Source organism: Schistocerca cancellata, chromosome 7 (assembly GCF_023864275.1).
Source record: "Schistocerca cancellata isolate TAMUIC-IGC-003103 chromosome 7, iqSchCanc2.1, whole genome shotgun sequence".
In the NCBI taxonomy this organism is placed as follows: Eukaryota; Metazoa; Arthropoda; class Insecta; order Orthoptera; family Acrididae; genus Schistocerca; species Schistocerca cancellata.
Genome location: NC_064632.1, coordinates 433,775,335 through 433,797,576, shown reverse-complemented (window position 1 = coordinate 433,797,576; position 22,242 = coordinate 433,775,335). Strand labels below are relative to the sequence as shown.

General features: G+C 39.6%; 2 protein-coding genes across 2 annotated transcripts in view; one reads left to right on the top strand and one right to left on the bottom strand.

The window, feature by feature from the left end:
- The window catches only part of LOC126092812 (piggyBac transposable element-derived protein 4-like), a 58,487-nt gene extending 42,635 nt beyond the window's left edge, over nt 1–15,852 (top strand). The window contains exon 3 of the mRNA XM_049908541.1: nt 15,836–15,852. Within this exon, the coding sequence (XP_049764498.1) occupies nt 15,836–15,852 (17 nt within the window). The remainder of the gene's footprint in view (nt 1–15,835) is intronic.
- Nucleotides 15,853–17,216: 1,364 nt separating this feature from the next.
- Nucleotides 17,217–22,242, bottom strand: part of LOC126092811 (formin-2-like) — a 389,713-nt gene continuing 384,687 nt past the window's right edge. Inside the window, exons 20-21 of the mRNA XM_049908540.1 lie at nt 17,696–17,768; nt 17,217–17,549 (exon numbers count right to left, since the gene is read on the bottom strand). Of these exons, the coding sequence (XP_049764497.1) occupies nt 17,505–17,549; nt 17,696–17,768 (118 nt within the window). The 3' untranslated portion in view covers nt 17,217–17,504. The remainder of the gene's footprint in view (nt 17,550–17,695; nt 17,769–22,242) is intronic.

The following is a 22,242-nucleotide window of genomic DNA, read 5'->3' as shown; positions in this document are numbered from 1 at the left end:
CTAGGGGAAAGATCAGTACCACCTACATGAAAACTAAAGAGGCTTTTGGGGAAAAGAGAAGCAGCTCTATGAATGTCAAGAGATCAGATGGTAAACCAATCCAAAGCAAAGAACAGAAAGCCGAAAAGTGGAAGGATCATATGGAGGATTTATATAAGGGAGATGAAATTGAAAGCAATATTAAGAAGGGAAGTGGACATAGATGAAGGTGAGATGGGAGATATGTACAATATGGTGGGGAGAATGTAACAAAGTTCAAAAAGATCTAAGTCCCCTGGGGTGGACAATATTCTGGCAGAACTACTGACGGCCTTGGGACAGCCAGCCAAGAAAAATCTCTTTCATCTGCTGTGTAAGATGTATGATGCAGTTGAAATACCCGAACACTTCAAGAAGACTACAGTAATTCCAATTCCAAAGAAATTAGTTGCTGAGAGGTATGAAAATTACCAAACTATAAGTTTAATAAGTCACAGTTGCAATATACTAACACAAATTCCATACAGAAGAATTGAAAAATTGGTAAATCCGACCTCAGGCAAAGTCAATTTGGATTCCAGAGAAATGTAGGAACACGCGAGGCAATACTGACCCTACGACTTACCTTAAAAGATAGGTTAAGGAAAGGCAAACCTATGTTTACACCATTTGTAGACTTAGAAAGGTTTTTGACATTGTTGACTGGAATACTCTGTTTGAAATTCTGAAGATAGTAGGGGTAAAATACAAGTAGAAGAAGTAAAAGGCTATTTACAACTTGTACAGAAGCCAGACAGCAGTTATAAGAGTTGAGCAGCATGAAAGGGAAGCTGTGGTTGAGAAGGGAGTGAGACAGGGTTGTAGCTAATCCCTGATGTTATTCAGTATATACATTGCACAAGCAATAAAGGAAGCCAAAGAAAAATTTGCAGTAGGACTTAAAGTTCTGGGAGAAGAAATAAAAACTATGAGGTTTGCTGGTGACACTCTAATTCTGTCAGAGAGAACAATGGACTTGGAAGAGTAGTTCAATGGAATGGGCATTGTCTTGAAAGGAAGCTATAAGATGAACATCTACAAAAGCAAAACAAGGATAATGGAATGTAGTTGAATTAAATAAGGTGTTACTGAGGAAATTAGATTAAGAAACAAAACACATAAAGTAGTAAATAAGTTTTGCTATTTGGACAGCAAAATAATTGATGATGTCTACAGTAGGGAGGATGTAAAACGTAGACTGGCAATGGCAAGAGAAGCATTTCTGAAGAAGATAAATTTGTTAACATCTAATATAGATATTTTTAAGTGTTAGGAATTCATTTCTGAAGGTATTTATCTGAAGGAAGTGGAACATGGGTGGTAAACAGTTCAGATAAAAGGAGAATAGAAACTTTCAAAATGTGGTGCTACAGAAGAATGCTGAACAATAGGTGGGTAGATCACATAACTAATGAGGAAGTACTGAACAGAACTGGGGAGACAAGAAATTTGTGGCTCAGCTTGACTAAAAGAAGGGACTGGTTGACAGGATACATTCTGAGACAGTTTAGTATTGGTGGGAATTTAGGGGGGGGGGGAGGGGGGGGGGGAGTAAAAATCAAACAGGCATACCAAGAGATGAATACCATAAGCAGATTCAGAAGGATGTAAGTTGCCATAGTTATTCGGAGATGAAGGGGCTTGCACAGGATAGAGCAGCATGGAGAGCTGCATCAAACATGTATTCAGATTGAAGACCACAACAACAACAACTAGTAAACTGAGTGGTATCACCTAATTGAAGGAAGAGCCATTTATCAAAAAGTGAAAATCTCCTTTCCAATTGGTTTTCAATCTTATCCAGTACTTCAAAGTACACTTGTTTGTATTTTGTCATCTATGGATTGTCAATGTATTTATCCATCATTTCAACTCTATTCATGGAAGCTTCATTTTGTGAATTTGCCAGTCACTTTGTGAAATTTACAAAGTCGATCAGTTTCCATATAAGCTATGAATTCTGAGACAGCATTGTTGCAAAACTGTGCATCATTGCTTTCTTTCTCCAGAATGGTGAAAAGCAATTCAGTCCTTAAAAATATGCTTTGAAAAACAGAGAGAGAAAAACAAGGTCAAAGTCTAGTAGGATATATTTGAAACCACAGACTTGTTTTCATCGCACTAGAGTCTGAACTGTCAATTATTTAATTTGAAACCTCAATTAGCTCCGGACAGTTTTCTCGCATCGCTACTATTACTCTGGGGTAACTGTTCCATCTTCTTTAACTGTTCAAAGGAATACTTTTATAAGCATTTAGAAGACTGGTGGAAGAAAGCAGGAATACCTTGAAGTGTCAAGAAAAAAATTCTTAGTGGTTTTATACAAGTACAGCTCATTGCAAAATTAAATTTAAATGATGGGTAAAACAACGATTAAAATGAAATTGGGGGCAATTTCATGGATTTTAGCTTGCAGGTCATGTGATTCTCTTATCAGAACGGAAGCATCAACATAGTTTTGGACCAGTAGTTCTTTATATCGTAATTTAAAAACACACCACTCAGCATAGTGAATGAATAAAGCATTAGTTGTTCTAGCTTGGCAACATTATGAAAACCATAAAAATGTTTGTGAATTTTGCTACTGACTTCCACAAATCTCTTTATTTATACAGTCAGTCATTTTGTCCTGTATAGCCCTTGATAATCTCTGGAAATAGCCCACTTTCTTCCAGTGTGCTTTCAACTGTTCACTTCTATTTACCACAAATTTAAAAATCCCTCTGAAATTTCTGGTATTCGGTGAATCTTCTGTTTCACCGTGACCTCTGAGAGCTAGATCCTGCTTACACACAAGATTTGTGATGTCACTTAGAATTTCTACATTTTTCACTTAATTGTTGTGTCTGATCTTCATCAGTTTGTGATGTTCATCAAGTAGCTCTGAAATACTAAACACTTGTTTGGACAGTTCTTTATACAAAATCTAACTACTTACATGATCTTTGGAAGAAGCATGCCCTGCCATACCTCTAAACAGATTCTTCAGATCATGGACCATACAGTTTTTGCTGTGCTTAAGAGCTAACATAGCTAGCAGAATAATTCTTCTTTTGTAGGGCTAGCACATAGTAACTTGTGCCGCTCATACTGTGAACTTTGGAAAACATGTGTTTTGAAGTTATATTTCAGAAGATGTGGCGTCAGTGTTGGACATGCTATCTCCAAAATTTAATGCCTTTCTGTTTCACATCTCCTTGAAAATGGAAGTTCCTGCAAGGAAGTAATGGTGTCCTCACACAGAAACCTTCATCATATTTACTGCACATGGCATAACTAACAGGGGAACCTAGAAGTAGTACCACTGCCACTGGCCTACCTCATCAGGGAGGTGCACAGCAACAAGATGATGACATCCTGTACCCCCTCTTCTGTACCTTGTACTGATGTCAAGGTCAGCACGGCGGCCTGACCTGTGTCTGGCCTCCTCGCCATATGCTTCGCAGCTCTGCCTTTGGTTAGGTTTAAACATTTGCACTTTGCCTTTCTTTGTAGTGCTGGTGGATTAGATGAAATAACACTATCTAAGGTCTTCCACACTCATTGACAAAGGTGCATAAAGATTAATTGTAACAATAGTTGTTATTGCTACTGCTACTACAGGAAAGTGAGGAGGCTGGCCTCCCATGTCTCTTCTGATCAGTGGCCATTGTCTTATGCGCATGTTTCCTGTGATTTCTTGGGTCTCCTTTCCAATGATGATATAGTGTATGATATTGTCATCACTCAGTGTCATTCCTCTCTCAACTTTCCAGCCTTTTATACCACATGTGAAGTCTGTGTTTAAAGCTGAACTGACTGTCTTTTCTTAGGCTGGCAAAATCCAAGTTGTATTCAATACTTTTAGGCTGAATGTCATGATGATTTCTCCTTGTTATCTTCCACAAGACGCTTAGTTCACCATAGGTGACTAATATCCCTTAACCTTAGCACACACTCTAAACTGTATGTACATGGAAATGTGGATGCAATATTTCCACACAGATTACATGTTCTCAACAATACTGTAATATTATTGTCACTATAAAGGTCTTGTCAAAAACCATAATTGCTGCTGCACGACACTGACCTTGAGTGACTAACCAAGCAGTTATCAGCATACTGGGTATCCTTCCTATGTTAGTATATGGTTTTTGGAGGCAAATTACGTCTAACTTCAACTCTGCTTGTCACTTCTCTAGCCTCATATAATACTTTGGCGTTTCACAGGGCATTAAACTGCCCTGTTTCTTATCTTTATTAGGAACTAGCAAATCTGACATTGTTTCACAGTTGCTAAATATCTAGGGGAATTGCATATATATCCTAATCTCCTTCCCCCCCCCCCCCCCAGCCCTCCCTCTGTGTCCATCTTCTCCTCCTGCTCCTGTCTTTGTCCCTCTCCTAATCCTCCCCCTGTCCATCACCCCCTCTCTCTGTCTGTCTCCTCTTTCTTCCTGTCTCCTCATCTCCTCCTCCCCCTCTCTGTGTCCAGTGCCTCTTCTCCTCTCTCTATGTCATCCCCCCTTTCTGTTTGGATCTGCTCCTCCCATTCTCTCTGATCTTGAACCTTTTTTATTTTTATTGCAAATTCAAATTCTGTAGTGGTATTCTAATCATAAACTGATAAGCCATAAATACAACTTTCTGTGAAAACCAATAGTGATGAAGAAAACAAAACAACATATTGTTGTGCACACAGCTTTTCTTTGAGAGATATAATCAGAAAGTATTTATGGGTGAAACAATTATTCTAATGGTTAAAATTCTCTATTATTGTAGTTAAAACTGATGGTAAGAAACATAATAAAACTACACATATTCACAGCAGAGCAAAGATCACCATTTCTTTCTCACAGTCAGTTTTAACAGTAAAACCTAAAAATCATTGTTTAAAAAGAAATACATAGTCCCTATGTCCATATGAATGTTCATTAGAGTATTCTAAATACCTTGAATAAATCGGTCAAGAAAATTTTGGCTTTTTCTTACCAATTGTTCCCCTTTATATGTCATAAATATATTCACACGTTAAAGAAATATATAACCCATGTCCATCCAAATATTCATAAAATATTGAGCAAAAATAAGAAGTAAATCGCTCGAGGGTTGGTTTTTTTTTTAAAGCCTTTGGTAACCTTTCCTCTTCCTATATTACATATCTGTTTATATATTATACAGGGTGGAATGACTACAAGTGCAGATATTATTATATGCAGTACTATAATACCTACATACATCAGTGTGCTGGTTGTTTATTCCATGCATCAAACAGTCTTCCCACAGACACATCACATTATGTACTACCTGATGTTTTCTGGGTGGTCATAACTGCACCACTAGGTGGACTATGCTTAAGTACAGACTAACCGTTATGTATCCACATATCCACTTTTCAACACATGATGTGCTGCCAAGGGGAAAATAAGCATTGCTGTATTGTACTTTCAACATGTACTTGGAGTTACTAACCAACATAGAAACATACTACTCCTAAGAGCTTTAACTACTAGTCTGAAAATAATGTAAATTCTAATATAATGTTGTTCAGTAGACTGTCCACAGTCACCAATAAAAACATCTTCACTTTTACCCTTTAAATGTTATATGTATTACATATATGGCACTCATGTAGGTTTATAAAATGCACATGTATTTGAATGAAATCTTATGTCAAAATTTCACAGCAATCAGTGAAAAACTTTGGCGGATTTAAGATTTGGAACAAATGGACATTTACAATGTATGTACATAGATTATGGGTATATGTTAGAATTCTGGCCATGCTCATTTGTAACCACATGCCGTATGACCATGTGGCATTACAAAATGTGTGTAAAACATATCTAAGGAATATGATTTGTTTCTTCTACCAGAAACATGTTTCAATAGATTTTCCAGATTATCCACATCTGTTGGTGATTTGTTCACTTTGGGATGAATTCTGCCTATGAAATCAGGTACAAGAAAAGTAATGTACTAGTCTTTTTGGTGCATATTCCTTAACACTGTAGTAAGCATCATCAATAGCCTAGTAAGTTGCATCACATTCTGTATGCTTCATAAATCTGTTGTGAATTCGTCCTGTTTTGTGTTCTATTGCGTACTTCTCTGTATTAGGTATTGGTTTCCATTATGAACTGGCTCCTCTGAATCTCATTCTGTTTTATTTGAAAGTTCATATTCTGCACTATCAAGCCTTGTTTTAACAATATTATGAGAAGGAAAGTTGCTACTTGCCATATAGCAGACTCTCACAATTAAAGCTTTCAACCATTAAGGCCTTTGTCAACACACACACACACACACACACACACACACACACACACACACACAACTGCAGTCTCAGGCAACTGAAAACACACCTTGTTTTACATCTGTAAGCAGTGTAATATCTTCTTTAGGTTGGGTGCTGTCACATTCTACATTCACCTCCCCAGTCTGTGCTACCAAACACTGCTTGAACAGACTCAAAGACAAAGAAAACGACACACCATGAAGGAATATTATCCAAATGGGATGGAAATCAGTAGATGTGCAGTAAACAAATGATTACAATTTCAGAAAAATTAGATAATTTACTCAACAGAAAGAGGTTCCACCTCTGGCCCTTACACAAGCAGTTATTCAGTTTGACACTGATGAATAGAGTTGTTGGATGTCCTGAGGAATATCATACAGTCAAAATCTTGTGATGGTTGGAGGGCCTAATGTTCTCAACTGGGGAGAGATCTGGTGAACTTGCTAGCCAAGATAGGGTTTGGCAAGCACAAATACAAGCAATAGAAACTCTCACCATTTGCGGGAGAGCATTATCTTTCTGAAATGTAAGCCGAGGATGGCTTACCATGAAAGGCAACAAAACTGGGCATAGAATATTCTCAGTATACTGGTGAGCTGCTATGGACAATGACCAAAGGGATCCTGCTATGAAATGAAATAGTACCCTAGATCATCACTTCTGGCTGTTGTGCCATATGGCGGGTGACAGTCAGGCTGGTATACCACCACTGTCCAGGGCACCTGCAGAAACATCTTTGCTGGTCATCAGGACTCATTTTGGGTGGGACTCATCACTGATGACAGTTCGACATCAGTAAATTAGATTCTGGGTAAATGATGTAAAGACGTGTCTGAAGGTGCCCTGACAGTTATGGAATACCAGCCTGCCTGCCACCTGTCATATGGCACAACAACCAGGAGTGATCATCTTGGGTGTCACTTCATTTCAAGCAAGACCCCTTCAGTTGTCATCATCTGTGACACCCTTACAACACAGCAGTATGTCAACAATATTCTACACCCTGTTTTGTTGCCCATCTTGGAAAGCCATCCTGGGCTTACATTTCAGAAAGAAAATGCCCACCTGCCCATGTTGAGAGTTTCTTCTGCTTGTCAAATGCTATCTCAGCCCCAACTGAGAATATTTGGAGCAATGTGGGCAGGACCCTCCAACCATCTTGAGATTTTGATAATCTAAGCAAAATGGACAGAATAACTGCTTGCATAAGGTCCAAAAGTGGAAACTCTTTCTCTCGGTTAAATTATCCAATTTTTGTGGAATTGTTATCATTTGTTTGTCTGTACATGTACAACACATTTACCAATTTCCAGCATTTTTTTTTTTTAGTGTATATCAAGTACCACACCTACTTTTGCCTGTAAGCTTGCTTCTCTGTTATACCTCATGCTTCTAAATGTTCACCAATAGCTTCTTTCCTGCATCTTTGCTCATGTATGAAGCGCTACTTTGATTGCCCTGTTCTCTTCTTGTACTTTTTGACAGAATTTCCTCACTCTTTCAGGACCCCCTCCTACTTCCTATCCTTATTTTTTATGTAGCGCTCACAGTGCAACTTGTCTGCCATAGGTACAGTCTTTTCTGATAAGACCTTCATCCCTGCAATGTTCACAAATTGCTTTCTTATTACAACAATTATTTTGCCACATGAGTAACATCCTGGCCTTTTGTGCACCACATCACTACTTGGTCGTCTTTTACTAACATTGATTGAAATCCAAGAGTACTTCTCTCACTTCGTGAGGGCTGTTCTAAATTAGGGGCTCACTTCAGTAACTTGAAGGACAACCACTATTCCGTTGGACACCATACTATAAAGTGGATTTTGAAACTTTCCTTGGCTAGATAATCTTCAAGGTTCCGCACGTATATTATTTTACCTATCTTTCTGTTCCCAGCAGTGTGTGGAATTTTTAGGCAGCTGTCCTGGGTCGCAAACACTGTCCTAGCACAGTCCTAGGTTATATAGAGCCAGAAGTTACCCAATTGTCAAACATCTTTATAGTCATATGGGTTTGGGTCAAGTCACACCATGTTCAAATTTCATAAATCTGATCAGATTTTGAGTGACATTTCGCAATGTAAATACTTACATATATCTAAGTACACTCTCCACTTCGAAACACAACCATTTGCCCTAGTAGCATCATCACTATAAGGTAATAAACAAGTGTCCAAGTTTATATGATATCATACTTAACTGCACACCACTGTGAAAGGTTTGCACTTGTGTATATAAACCCCAACCATATTGCTAAGTTTGCTGCTGTTTACCAGTGCAGACACGTTGAAAGTGTGTGTGTCGAAACATGTAAATGTTGGCATAGTGTCAGATCATCCCTGAGAGGTAGTGATAGGATTCAAGAGTCTTCTATGTATTACTAAAGTGCAGATTACCAACATGGAATGGGGGCCATCTATGTAGCAAGAAGAAATACATTTATGAGTTATTAATAACCAAGTAGGATTCATTTCATCTTTCTCCAGACATTAATGTCTTTAACAATATGGCACCCATAATCGACATGTGTGTGACTTCTACATTTAAGTTAACATCTGAAAACCATCTGCAGTGTATTTATTTACATCATTCAGGAATGGTTATCTTGCATTGGCAGTAAGCACTGCAGCAGACAAACATCCCAAGTTGATGGAAACTGTATGTCAAGTGTCAGTGATGTTGTTGTAAGTTATGTATGTGAATATGATATTCATGGAGATTTAGAACAATGTACAAGTGTTTGTATGCAGGCAGTATTGAAATGTTCTGCTATCATTCCAATAGGTATGAAATCCATCCAATATGAAATTACACATGGAACAGCAAAGTATGTCATTGTTACTTTTGGTTTGAATATTTTACCAGCAAAGTTTATTGCATATTAAATAAGTTTTTTAAACTTAAATATTGTCAAGATGTAAGTAAAAGTGAGGAGAAATATTTTAATAATATATATTTATTTCAGTGGAAAACAATTTGGTAATAACAAAGCTGTTTATAATAAGTTTTTGGTTTTTTATTGCAGAAGTTCCAATAGCCAAATTTTGATACAGCATTTATTTACATGGGAAAAATGTATGCCTTTTATGACCAGCAGAAGAAAATCTGAACTAACCTCGCTCCAGCCAATGGATACACAGTATGCAGGTATATAAAAAACTACAATAAAAACAGGTCATACGATTCCACACACATACACATATTCCCGCCCTGCTCTTCAGTGTTTGTCCAGACTTCGACTCGGGGTAATGCCATTGCGGTGCCACAGAGACACATGAATTTCTGCAGTAGAAAAGACAGTGACCACCCATGACTGCAACATGGCTGCATCCTACCATCTCAGCTTGTCTTGGTTATGGGCTATTTCATTTTAGATCAGATGAAAAATGAGAAAACTAACCTCGTATTTTTTTTTAAATCATTAATAATTTTGATGTGTCAATTACTGTGAAAGAAAACAACTTTCATAAAGTTATCTCTTAATTGTTTACTAACTTTTGAGTTTAAATTCAGTAAAATTTGCTTAACCTTATATCGTATTTCAGTAAACTAGAATTCATTTTGAAGCTAAATGTCAATTTTTGATGGAGGTATAAAAAACTAATTAACACAATTTTTAAAAACATTTTCATGTATTAAGAACAAACGTGGTTTCCATAAAGATTAAACTTCAAATAGGCTTGAACCTCATTTTATTACACATTGATTTCAGCTTTGAGTTTTATGGAGCCCCTCGTCTGAAATCAGGAAAAAAAATAATTAAGTAATAATTATTTTTGCTTGAGCTGTAATTAGGTTGTGATTGGCTGCTGCCTACCACATCGGAAGAGGTCTCGCAACACTGTGTTACACAATTTGGCATAGTGCAGACAGGGTGTTTTGTCACTGTTTCTATTAACTTTTTTCTTGCAGCTTTCCATTGAAGAGACCATAAAAATCTTCACTAATATTGTTCTTAAATCAAATACTGAACAACATGGCATTATTTTTATTCCATTTAAAGTTGTGTTTTTTAGGAAAAATATGAAACATAATGAAAAGACCCCCCCATGAACTATGGACCTTGCCGCTGGTGGGGAGGCTTGCGTGCCTCAGCGATACAGATGGCCGTACCGTAGGTGCAACCACAACGGAGGGGTATCTGTTGAGAGGCCAGACAAACATGTGGTTCCTGAAGAGGGGCAGCAGCCTTTTCAGTAGTTGCAGGGGCAAAACGGCCTTGCTGTGCTGGTACTGCGAACGGCTGAAAGCAAGGGGAAACTACAGCCGTAATTTTTCCCGAGGACATGCAGCTCTACTGTATGATTAAATGATGATGGCGTCCTCTTGGGTAAAACATTCCAGAGGTAAAATAGTCCCCCATTCGGATCTCCGGGCGGGGACTACTCAGGAGGACGTCGTTATCAGGAGAAAGAAAACGCGTCCTACGGATCAGAGCGTGGAATGTCAGATCCCTTAATCGGGCAGGTAGGTTAGAAAATTTAAAAAGGGAAATGGATAGGTTAAAATGAGATATAGTGGGAATTAGTGAAGTTCGGTGGCAGGAGGAACAAGACTTTTGGTCAGGTGATTACAGGGTTATAAATACAAAATCAAATAGGGGTAATGCAGGAGTAGGTTTAATAATGAATAAAAAAATAGGAGTGCGGGTTAGCTACTACAAACAGCATAGTGAACGCATTATTGTGGCCAAGATAGACACAAAGCCCATGCCTACTACAGTAGTACAAGTTTATATGCCAACTACCTCTGCAGATGATGAAGAAATAGATGAAATGTATGACGAGATAAAAGAAATTATTCAGGTAGTGAAAGGAGACGAAAATTTAATAGTCATGGGTGACTGGAATTCGTCAGTAGGAAAAGGGAGAGAAGGAAACATAGTAGGTGAATATGGATTGGGGGGAAGGAATGAAAGAGGAAGCCGCCTTGTAGAATTTTGCACAGAGCATAACTTAATCATAGCCAACACTTGGTTCAAGAATCATAAAAGAAGGTTGTATACCTGGAAGAATCCTGGAGATACTAGTAGGTATCAGATAGATTATATAATGGTAAGACAGAGATTTAGGAACCAGGTTTTAAATTGTAAGACATTTCCTGGGGCAGATGTGGATTCTGACCACAATCTATTGGTTATGAACTGCAGATTGAAACTGAAGAAACTGCAAAAAGGTGGGAATTTGAGGAGATGGGACCTGGATAAACTGAAAGAACCAGAGGTTGTAGAGAGTTTCAGGGAGAGCATAAGGGAACAATTGACAGGAATGGGGGAAAGGAATACAGTAGAAGAAGAATGGGTAGCTCTGAGGGATGAAGTAGTGAAGGCAGCAGAGGATCAAGTAGGTAAAAAGACGAGGGCTAGTAGAAATCCTTGGGTAACAGAAGAAATATTGAATTTAATTGATGAAAGGAGAAAATATAAAAATGCAGTAAATGAAGCAGGCAAAAAGGAATACAGACGTCTCAAAAATGATATCGACAGGAAGTGCAAAATGGCTAAGCAGGGTTGGCTAGAGGACAAATGTAAGGATGTAGAGGCTTGTCTCACTAGGGGTAAGATAGATACTGCCTACAGCAAAATTAAAGAGACCTTTGGAGAGAAGAGAACCACTTGTATGAATATCAAGAGCTCAGATGGCAACCCAGTTCTAAGCTAAGAAGGGAAGGCAGAAACGTGGAAGGAGTATATAGAGGGTTTATACAAGGGCGATGTACTTGAGGACAATATTATGGAAATGGAAGAGGATGTAGATGAAGACGAAATGGGAGATAAGATACTGCGTGAAGAGTTTGACAGAGCACTGAAAGACCTAAGTCGAAACAAGGCCCCGGGAGTAGACAACATTCCATTTGAACTACTGATGGCCTCGGGAGAGCCAGTCATGACAAAACTCTACCATCTGGTGAGCACGATGTATGAGACAGGCGAAATACCCTCAGACTTCAAGAAGAATATAATAATTCCAATCCCAAAGAAAGCAGGTGTTGACAGATGTGAAAATTACCGAACTATCAGTTTAATAAGTCACAGCTGCAAAATACTAACGCGAATTCTTTACAGACGAATGGAAAAACTGGTAGAAGCCGACCTCAGGGAAGATCAGTTTGGATTCCGTAGAAATGTTGGAACACGTGAGCCAATACTGACCTTACGACTTATCTTAGAAGAAAGATTAAGAAAAGGCAAACCTACGTTTCTAGCATTTGTAGACTTAGAGAAAGCTTTTGACAATGTTAACTGGAATACTCTCTTTCAAATTCTGAAGGTGGCAGGGGTAAAATACAGGGAGAGAAAGGCTATTTACAGTTTGTACAGAAACCAGATGGCAGTTATAAGAGTCGAGGGGCATGAAAGGGAAGCAGTGGTTGGGAAAGGAGTAAGACAGGGTTGTAGCCTCTCCCCGATGTTATTCAATCTGTATATTGAGCAAGCAGTAAAGGAAACAAAAGAAAAATTCGGAGTAGGGATTAAAATTCATGGAGAAGAAGTAAAAACTTTGAGGTTCGCCGATGACATTGTAATTCTGTCAGAGACAGCAAAGGACTTGGAAGAGCAGTTGAACGGAATGGACAGTGTCTTGAAAGGAGCATATAAGATGAACATCAACAAAAGCAAAATGAGGATAATGGAATGTAGTGGAATTAAGTCAGGTGATGCTGAGGGAATTAGATTAGGAAATGAGACACTTAAAGTAGTAAAGGAGTTTTGCTATTTAGGGAGTAAAATAACCGATGATGGTCGAAGTAGAGAGGATATAAAATGTAGACTGGCAATGGCAAGGAAAGCGTTTCTCAACAAGAGGAATTTGTTAACATCGAGTATAGATTTAAGTGTCAGGAAGTCATTTCTGAAAGTATTTGTATGGAGTGTAGCCATGTATGGAAGTGAAACATGGACGATAACTAGTTTGGACAAGAAGAGAATAGAAGCTTTCGAAATGTGGTGCTACAGAAGAATGCTGAAGATAAGGTGGGTAGATCACGTAACTAATGAGGAGGTATTGAATAGGATTGGGGAGAAGAGAAGTTTGTGGCACAACTTGACTAGAAGAAGGGATCGGTTGGTAGGACATGTTTTGAGGCATCAAGGGATCACAAATTTAGCATTGGAGGGCAGTGTGGAGGGTAAAAATCGTAGAGGGAGACCAAGAGATGAATACACTAAGCAGATTCAGAAGGATGTAGGTTGCAGTAGATACTGGGAGATGAAGAAGCTTGCACAGGATAGAGTAGCATGGAGAGCTGCATCAAACCAGTCTCAGGACTGAAGACCACAACAACAACAACAATGAAAAGTGTGTTAAGTTTAAGTTTTAAAAATACTGCATAGATACCATCTCCAACCTTACCTTCATTTTGAACTTTATTTGAGAATTTTATTTTTAATGGTTTCTGGGCTACGAGTCTCAGAACACTGATTTTAATAAATTACAGCAACTTTGACCCTCAAAGCATGGAAACACTTGTTTGTTACAGCCATGATATTGCAAAAGATATTAACCCATTCACGACCCTGAATTCACAGGTATAATAAAGTCACACATCTGTGTGGTGCTGCATTCTAGCACTGAAAGTATCAACTGTTTGGAGCCACTAGCCTTGTTGTTAGGCATCTAATGCATGAGATATTGCTTAATAGTTTCAGTTGTGCATTGTGTGAAATGGTGTTTTGGCTATTTTTTTTTCCCCCGGCTGGCAGAGATAATCTCGGTAAAGGCATTTATTTCTGTTTTTACATTGTCTGCTAGATATAGACATATTTGTGCATATATTTATTGACAAAACACTTAAATTCATTTAGCAGATTTGCCTTATGGCCAATATGCATAGAGAACTATTGTTTGTGCCTTTTGTTAATATTCATTCTAAATTTTTAAGTTTATATATTTTATTCAGTGCTCTAATTTAATATGATTTCCCTTGATTTGATATGAAATATAAAACTCCACAAACTGGTTGTTTGTTTTTGTGATGAAGGCTTGCCTTCCCTTCTCTTTGTATTTCTCCCAGTTGAAATCTGCCTTACAAAAGCAAGGTGAAAAGAAAGTTAGTCATCTTTTTCTCTGATTTGTGATTCCAAAAGATGAAACTACACTGAAGAGACAAAGAAACTGGTACATCTGTCTAATATTATGTAGTGCCCCCGTGAGCAAGCAGAAGTGCCACAACATGACATGGCATAGACTCAGCTAATGTCTAAAGTAGTGCTGGAGGGAATTGACAACAGGGTCATCCATAAATCGACAAGAGAATGAGAGGGTGGAGATCTCTTCTAAATAGTATGTTGCAAGGCTTCCCAGATATGCTCAATAATGTTCATTTCAGTGGAGTTTGGTGCTCAGTGGATTTTTTTAAGCTCAGGAGAGTGTTCCTGGAACCACTCTGTAGCAAAGCTGGATGTGTGGGATGTTTCATTGTCCTGCTGGAATTGACCAAGTCTGTTGGAATGCACAATGGACATGAATGATGCAGGTGATCAGAAAGGATGCTTGGATATGTGTCACCTGTCAGAGCCATATATAGATGTATCAGAGGTCCCATATCACACACCCCACACCATTACAGAGCCTCCACCAGCTTGAACAGCTCCTGCAGACATGCAGGATCAATGGATTCATGATGTCTCCATACCCGTACATGTTCATCTGCTTGATACAATTTGAAATGAGACCAGGCAATATGTTTTCAGACATCAACAATGTTGACAGGTCCAGGAGAGATGTAAAGCTTTGTGCCATGCAGTGATCAAGGGTACATAAAGTGGGCCTTCGGCTCTGAAAGCCGATATCGGTGTTTCTTTGAATGGTTCACACACTGACGCTTTTTTTTTTTTTTTATGGGCCAGTGTTGGATCTGCAGCAATATGCAGAAGGGTTGCACTTCTGTCATGTTGAATGATTCTCTTCAGGCATCACTGGTCCCTTTCTTGCAGGATCTTTTCCTAGCCATAGCAATATTGGAGATTTGAAGTTTTACTGGATTCCGGATATTCACAGTACACACATGAAATGGCCGTGCGGGAAAATCCACACCTCATTGCTATCTCGGATATGCTGTGTCCCATTGATCATGCGCTGACTATAACACCATGTTCAAACTTGCATAAATCTTGGTAACCTGCCATTGTATCAGCGGTAACCAATCTGACAACTGTGCCAGACACTTTTTGTCTTATATAGGCATTGCCAACTGCAGTGCCTATTTATGTATCTCTGTATTTGAAAAACGTATGCCTATACTAGTTTCTTTGGCACTTCAGTATATTTACTATTGCAATGTCCAAAAGAGAATAAGAAAGATGATGCCACCACTTGAGTGACCCACTGCCAAGAGCACATTTTTCTCTCTGCTGGTCAAATCAGCCTACAGCCCCATTAAAGGTTTACTCTGCTATGGATGCAGATGCATCTCCATTTTTTCTCGTGGAGTATCTTATATCTTTCAAGTGGTAAGGAGCTAACAAAACTATAACTGGACTACTATCTTGAAATTTGTTTGACATAGTAACAGTACTTATTTTCTTCCTTTTACAGATCCTAATCTCCAGTAAAAATAAATGAGATGTATGTATTTCTCACTAGACATGTCTCACTAGACTCGACGAGCAATAAATTTAGGGAACAATTAATTCCTCTATGAATCCTGTGGGCCATGTACGTCCCACTTAAAATAATTATAAAACTACAAGGAGGAGACTGGGGCAGGGAGGGGGTGGATAGCAGGGTAGGGGTGGGAGACGGTAAAGTGCTGCTTGTGGGAGCATACAGGGGTGAGGTGGAGAGAGGGTAGGGTAGATAGGTGTACTCAGGAGGAACAGGGAAGATCTAGATGGGTAAGACAATGACTGATGAAGGTTGAGGCCAGGATGGCTATGGGAACGTATGATATATTTCAGGGTGAGTGCCCACCTGCAAAGTTCAGAAAAGCTGGTGTTGGTGGGAAGAATCCATATGGCACAAGCTGTGAAGCAGTCATTGAAATTAAGAACGTTGTGTTGGGCGGTGCGCTCGGCAATGGGGTGGTCCAGCTGTTTCTTGGCCACAGTTTGTCGGTGGCCATTCTTGCGGACAGACAGCTTGTTGGTTGTCTAGCCCACAGAGAATGCAGCACAGTGGTTGCAGTTTAGCTTGTAGATCACGTGACTGGTTTTGCACACAGCCCTGCCTTTGATAGGATAGGTGATGTTTGTGACAGGACTGGAATAGGTGGTAGTGGGAGGATGCATGGGACAGGTCTTGCACTTAGATCTGTTACAGGAATACGAGCCATGAGGCAAGGAGTTGGGAACAGCATTTGTGTAGGGATGGATGAAGATATTGTGTAGGTTCAGTCACTTAAGATATCAGAAAATAAAAATGACAACCATTGGCTACAGCTGCCACTGAGAGAGTGCACAAAGTAATGTGGCCCATATCTGTACAGGTGGCACAGGAGGGGGGGAGGACGATGGTAGTGGTGGAGCTTCCACTGTGGCACGTAAACTGCTGAAGCCTACACTCAAGCAGAACTTCAAACCTATAAGTAGTAAAAGCAAAACTTCAAACCTATAAGTGGTGAGTCTGTGAATGATCTTATTAACAGGTTATACCAGTATGACAAATAATTCAACAAGTCAATAATCTCTTACTAGAATATCAAATAAGAAATTCAATGCATAATCAACTAAGACAGCCATTTCTAAAAGACAAAGTGGATAATCCAGTAGGCAACAGCAAAGTAAATCATCCAACCTTTCAAAACAAAGAGGTGGACTTGCCCAGCACAGACAACAACGTTTCTGCACATCGGCAAAATTATTTTGTGCATATGACTTGTATAACGGCCACTGGACAAATTCAGCAACAGTATATCCATTGCTGTATGGTACTGGATGATGCTGGTATCAACAATGTCAGTTTAGAGATACAGTACATGTTGTCACATTAGAAGCTCTTTACTTAAAATTTATGTTTTGTTTTATGTACATTGTTACTGAAAAACACAAATGACAGTACATTAAATTTACATCCATTTATAATACAAGCTATTTACAGTGTGTTAATAAATAATGAATCTGCTTTAATTTAATAGCACCATATGTAACATTTACATAATTTTTGAAAGTAGCTTGGTGAAACAGCGGCACGAACAGAAGTGGCAATGATGATGGTGACAGGCATGAGTAGTTATGCAGATGAACAGGTACATTGTGTAGACTTGCTTTTAACTCACAGGTGTCATTTTTGCTCGCATCTGTACTTTTGCTTTCTGTAAGTAAATCAAAGAAATTTTGATTCAGGAATTGGGTTAGTTAATAAACAAGCAATATTAATTATGTACATAGAACATCTCCAAATTAAGAAATACTAATAATATTTTAAAATTACGTTCATGTCAAGGATCATTCAACTTACCAATCCACCACCTGTTATTTTTGATTTCTTTACATCCAGTTTCTCCTCACGTTTCCGCTTCACTTCTTGTAGCCTTGAAACAAAAATATTATGTCAAACACCTGAGAAGTCATGTAAGTTGTATTTCATTGCTTTCATTAGTCACAAACAGCAAGTGAACATACTCTCATGGAAGAACAGAATCTTTTTCACATTTTTCTAGTAAATGAAAACACTGAGCACTTATTCTCCCTTATTTATCATACACTCCTGGAAATTGAAATAAGAACACCGTGAATTCATTGTCCCAGGAAGGGGAAACTTTATTGACACATTCCTGGGGTCAGATACATCACATGATCACACTGACAGAACCACAGGCACATAGACACAGGCAACAGAGCATGCACAATGTCGGCACTAGTACAGTGTATATCCACCTTTCGCAGCAATGCAGGCTGCTATTCTCTCATGGAGACGATCGTAGAGATGCTGGATGTAGTCCTGTGGAACGGCTTGCCATGCCATTTCCACCTGGCGCCTCAGTTGGACCAGCGTTCATGCTGGACGTGCAGACCGTGTGAGACGACGCTTCATCCAGTCCCAAACATGCTCAATGGGGGACAGATCCGGAGATCTTGCTGGCCAGGGTAGTTGACTTACACCTTCTAGAGCATGTTGGGTGGCACGGGATACATGCGGACGTGCATTGTCCTGTTGGAACAGCAAGTTCCCTTGCCAGTCTAGGAATGGTAGAACGATGGGTTCGATGACGGTTTGGATGTACCGTGCACTATTCAGTGTCCCCTCGACGATCACCAGTGGTGTACGGCCAGTGTAGGAGATCGCTCCCCACACCATGATGCTGGGTGTTGGCCCTGTGTGCCTCGGTCGTATGCAGTCCTGATTGTGGCGCTCACCTGCACGCCGCCAAACATGCATACAACCATCATTGGCACCAAGGCAGAAGTGACTCTCATCGCTGAAGACGACACGTCTCCATTCGTCCCTCCATTCATGCCTGTCGCGACACCACTGGAGGCGGGCTGCACGATGTTGGGGCGTGAGCGGAAGACGGCCTAACGGTGTGCGGGACTGTAGCCCAGCTTCATGGAGACGGTTGCGAATGGTCCTCGCCGATACCCCAGGAGCAACAGTGTCCCTAATTTGCTGGGAAGTGGCGGTGCGGTCCCCTACGGCACTGCATAGGATCCTACGGTCTTGGCGTGCATCCGTGCGTCGCTGCGGTCCGGTCCCAGGTCAACGGGCACATGCACCTTCCGCCGACCACTGGCGACAACATCGATGTACTGTGGAGACCTCACGCCCCACGTGTTGAGCAATTCGGCGGTACGTCCACCCGGCCTCCTGCATGCCCACTATACGCCCTCGCTCAAAGTCCGTCAACTGCACATACGGTTCACGTCCACGCTGTCGCTACCACTGTTAAAGACTGCGATGGAGCTCCGTATGCCACGGCAAACTGGCTGACACTGACGGCGGCGGTGCACAAATGCTGCGCAGCTAGCGCCATTCAACAGCCAACACCGTGGTTCCTGGTGTGTCCGCTGTGCCGTGCGTGTGATCATTGCTTGTACAGCCCTCTCGCAGTGTCCGGAGCAAGTATGGTGGTTCTGACACACCGGTGTCAATGTGTTCTTTTTTCCATTTCCAGGAGTGTATTTAGACATGGACATGTGGTATATTTCTGCTAAGCTAATGAATAATGAATATATTATGTAAGTCTATATTGCCATAAAAAGATCACAAACAACTTTACATCAAAGCACATCAGCTTAAATGAAAAGAGTCATTTGGATAATTTAGTGTGAACGAGCTTCTTGTTAGCATACAACCAGCACAAAGACTTGCAGACAGAAATCAGAGCCTTGGAGGTAACAAACAAATCCCATTCACAAACCAATTGGAAAGGAAAATTTATCACCTGTCATGAAAACATAACCTCACAGACAAGAAGTACAGTATTAATCACATTAGTCAAGAACAGGAGAGATGTAAACAGACATAGATGAGCAATATAATGTTTTCTGGTCATAACAATAGTTTCTGTTAAAATTAAAGAGCACTTGGAAATGATCTACTGTTCACAGCTACCCAACATGATAAGAACAGCAATGCTACTGCAAAATTGTGTGTCATGTATTACTAATGAAAATTTCATTATATTCTCAAAATCTATTTTTGAGGAAGAAATCAGAGGCTGTAAAAAGATTAGAAAAAAATCTGGCATACACATTATCCTGTAAGAGTTTTATAAAGCACAATGGCTGATCATTAGAGGACAATTAAATTGTAGTGGTAGTCCAAGAGAACCAAGCAAGTGGACAATTTAAATACAATAAAGAAACAAGAGTCACTTTCATTGTATCAAGACATCCCAAAAGCCAAAGAGTAACAGCTTTCAGACCAATAACTTCATTACACATGGATTCTATAACAACAACTCACACAATCAAACAAAGAATGAAACCATCTGTTTCAGATATTGAATATTGTACATCACAGACTTTTGTAGTTAATGTTCCTGTTGGTACTACTTCATAATGCACCATACATCTGAATATGTAATTTCAGGAAAATGAAAATCATTCAGTACGTACTAAATGAAATAGAAGTGTTCAGTGTAATGAGCATTGTCTGTCCACTCCCTGTGATTTCCAGTACTTTCAAGACCTTTTTCTAAAAGACAGAGTTGCTAACTGACTACAGTTACAGACACAGTTACAGGAATCAACAGAAAAACAAAAACAGGCAACTCTGCTGCACAAAGGATAACAGTCATAATATATTTGGACATAACATCACATACATAGCATAATATGAGGAAAGGGGAGGGTAGCTGTCTACCAAAAAGTGGAATAAAGTTCCACGACATAGACATAAATGAATATTGTAGTGAGCAGCTCTTTGAGTATATAATTCAGTAATATACTTGAAAACATTAAGAGATTGTGGTTCCCATACTGTACTGACCTTAAAAAGCAATTTTTTAAGCTTTATTAAGTGATCAGTGGGGGGCACCAATAAGATTTACTACAAATAATTTGGAAGCAATTTTGTGCGGAGATTTCAATATGGATTTTATCTCAGACTGTTCTGATCAAGGACATTTGATCTACCGCTTTTCAGCTGTGGCTGAATCACCACAGTAATGTTCTCAAAGAGACTTGAAGGATGCCCAATTCCAACAGACAGCTTATTTCTAAATAAAGAAGTTTTCATGAATTAGATGGGAGAGCAACAAAAAATGATTTATCTGACTATGGTGGTCAAATGGCGCCAACAAAGTATCCCTATTAAAAGGGTATAGTTAAGAAAGGAAACACGTAATTTCAAAAAAATCATAAATTATGACCCTGTTACACTTTTCTGAGTGATTTAACTGGAAGTATAAGGGGGAAATGTTTACCAAGGGCATGCATAGATGAGAAATTTCATCCCTCCCTGAAAATATGCTTACAAAATTATGAATCCAATTCCATTTCACAATGCATCAGAAACAATTATAGTGAAAGCCGAGGAAAATGATGGTTAACATCTAGGATAAAAGTATTTTGAGTCATAAAAGAGCTACACTATCTCATCAAAGGTGCCCAGATACCTCTATAAAACTGAACTCCATCCAGATAGGCCTCAAAAGACCCTAACAGCACTGACCAACCACCATGTCATCCTCAGCCTTTTGCATTACTGGATGGGGATATGGAGGGACATGTGGCCAGCACACTGCTCTCCCCTATTGTCAGTTTTCATGACTGGAACCACTACTTTTCAATTAAGTAGTTTCTCAAGTTGCCTCACAAGAGTTGAATGCACTCCACTTGCCAACAGCACTGCACAGACTGGATGGTCACCCATACAAGCGCTAGCCAACCCTGACAGTGCTTAACTTCGGTGATGCAACGGGAACCAGTGTTACCACTGCGGCAAGGTCACTGGCACCCAGATACCTCTATGCAGTGTTGAACTGACCACTAGATTTCTCTGAGAGGTGGATCCACCAGCATGAAAGACAGCTGGCAATAATTTGTTGTTGTAGAAAAGCAGTAACTGTGGAACAGTTCAGTCAGAAGAGCTCAGTTACTTCAAATGTGGAGTAGTCTGTAAATGTCACCTGAGTAACAAATCCATCAAGGACATTTCAACCTTTCTGTAGCTACCCAGCTGTACAATTGGTGACATGATGTGATTGTGAGGTGGAAAGGCAAAGGAACACCCACAGTTAACCAAGACAAGACGGACCTTGTGTACTTGTACTGTTGGCCAAGAACCATCAACCATTGCAGAGGATGGTTGTAAAAAATCACACCAAATCAGTGGAAGGAATCAATCAAGTGTTACCAACAACCCAGCTAACACAATAACTATGCATAAGGAGTTAAAAAGGATGAGGTACAATGGTCAAGAAGCTTCTCATACGCCACACATTTCTCTACTCAGTGCTAACCAACACTTGAAGTGGTGTAAAAAGTGTTGTCACAGGATAGTATATGGCCAAAAATGAGTGATTTGGAATGAGAAATCACATTATATATAGCCTGTGTCAA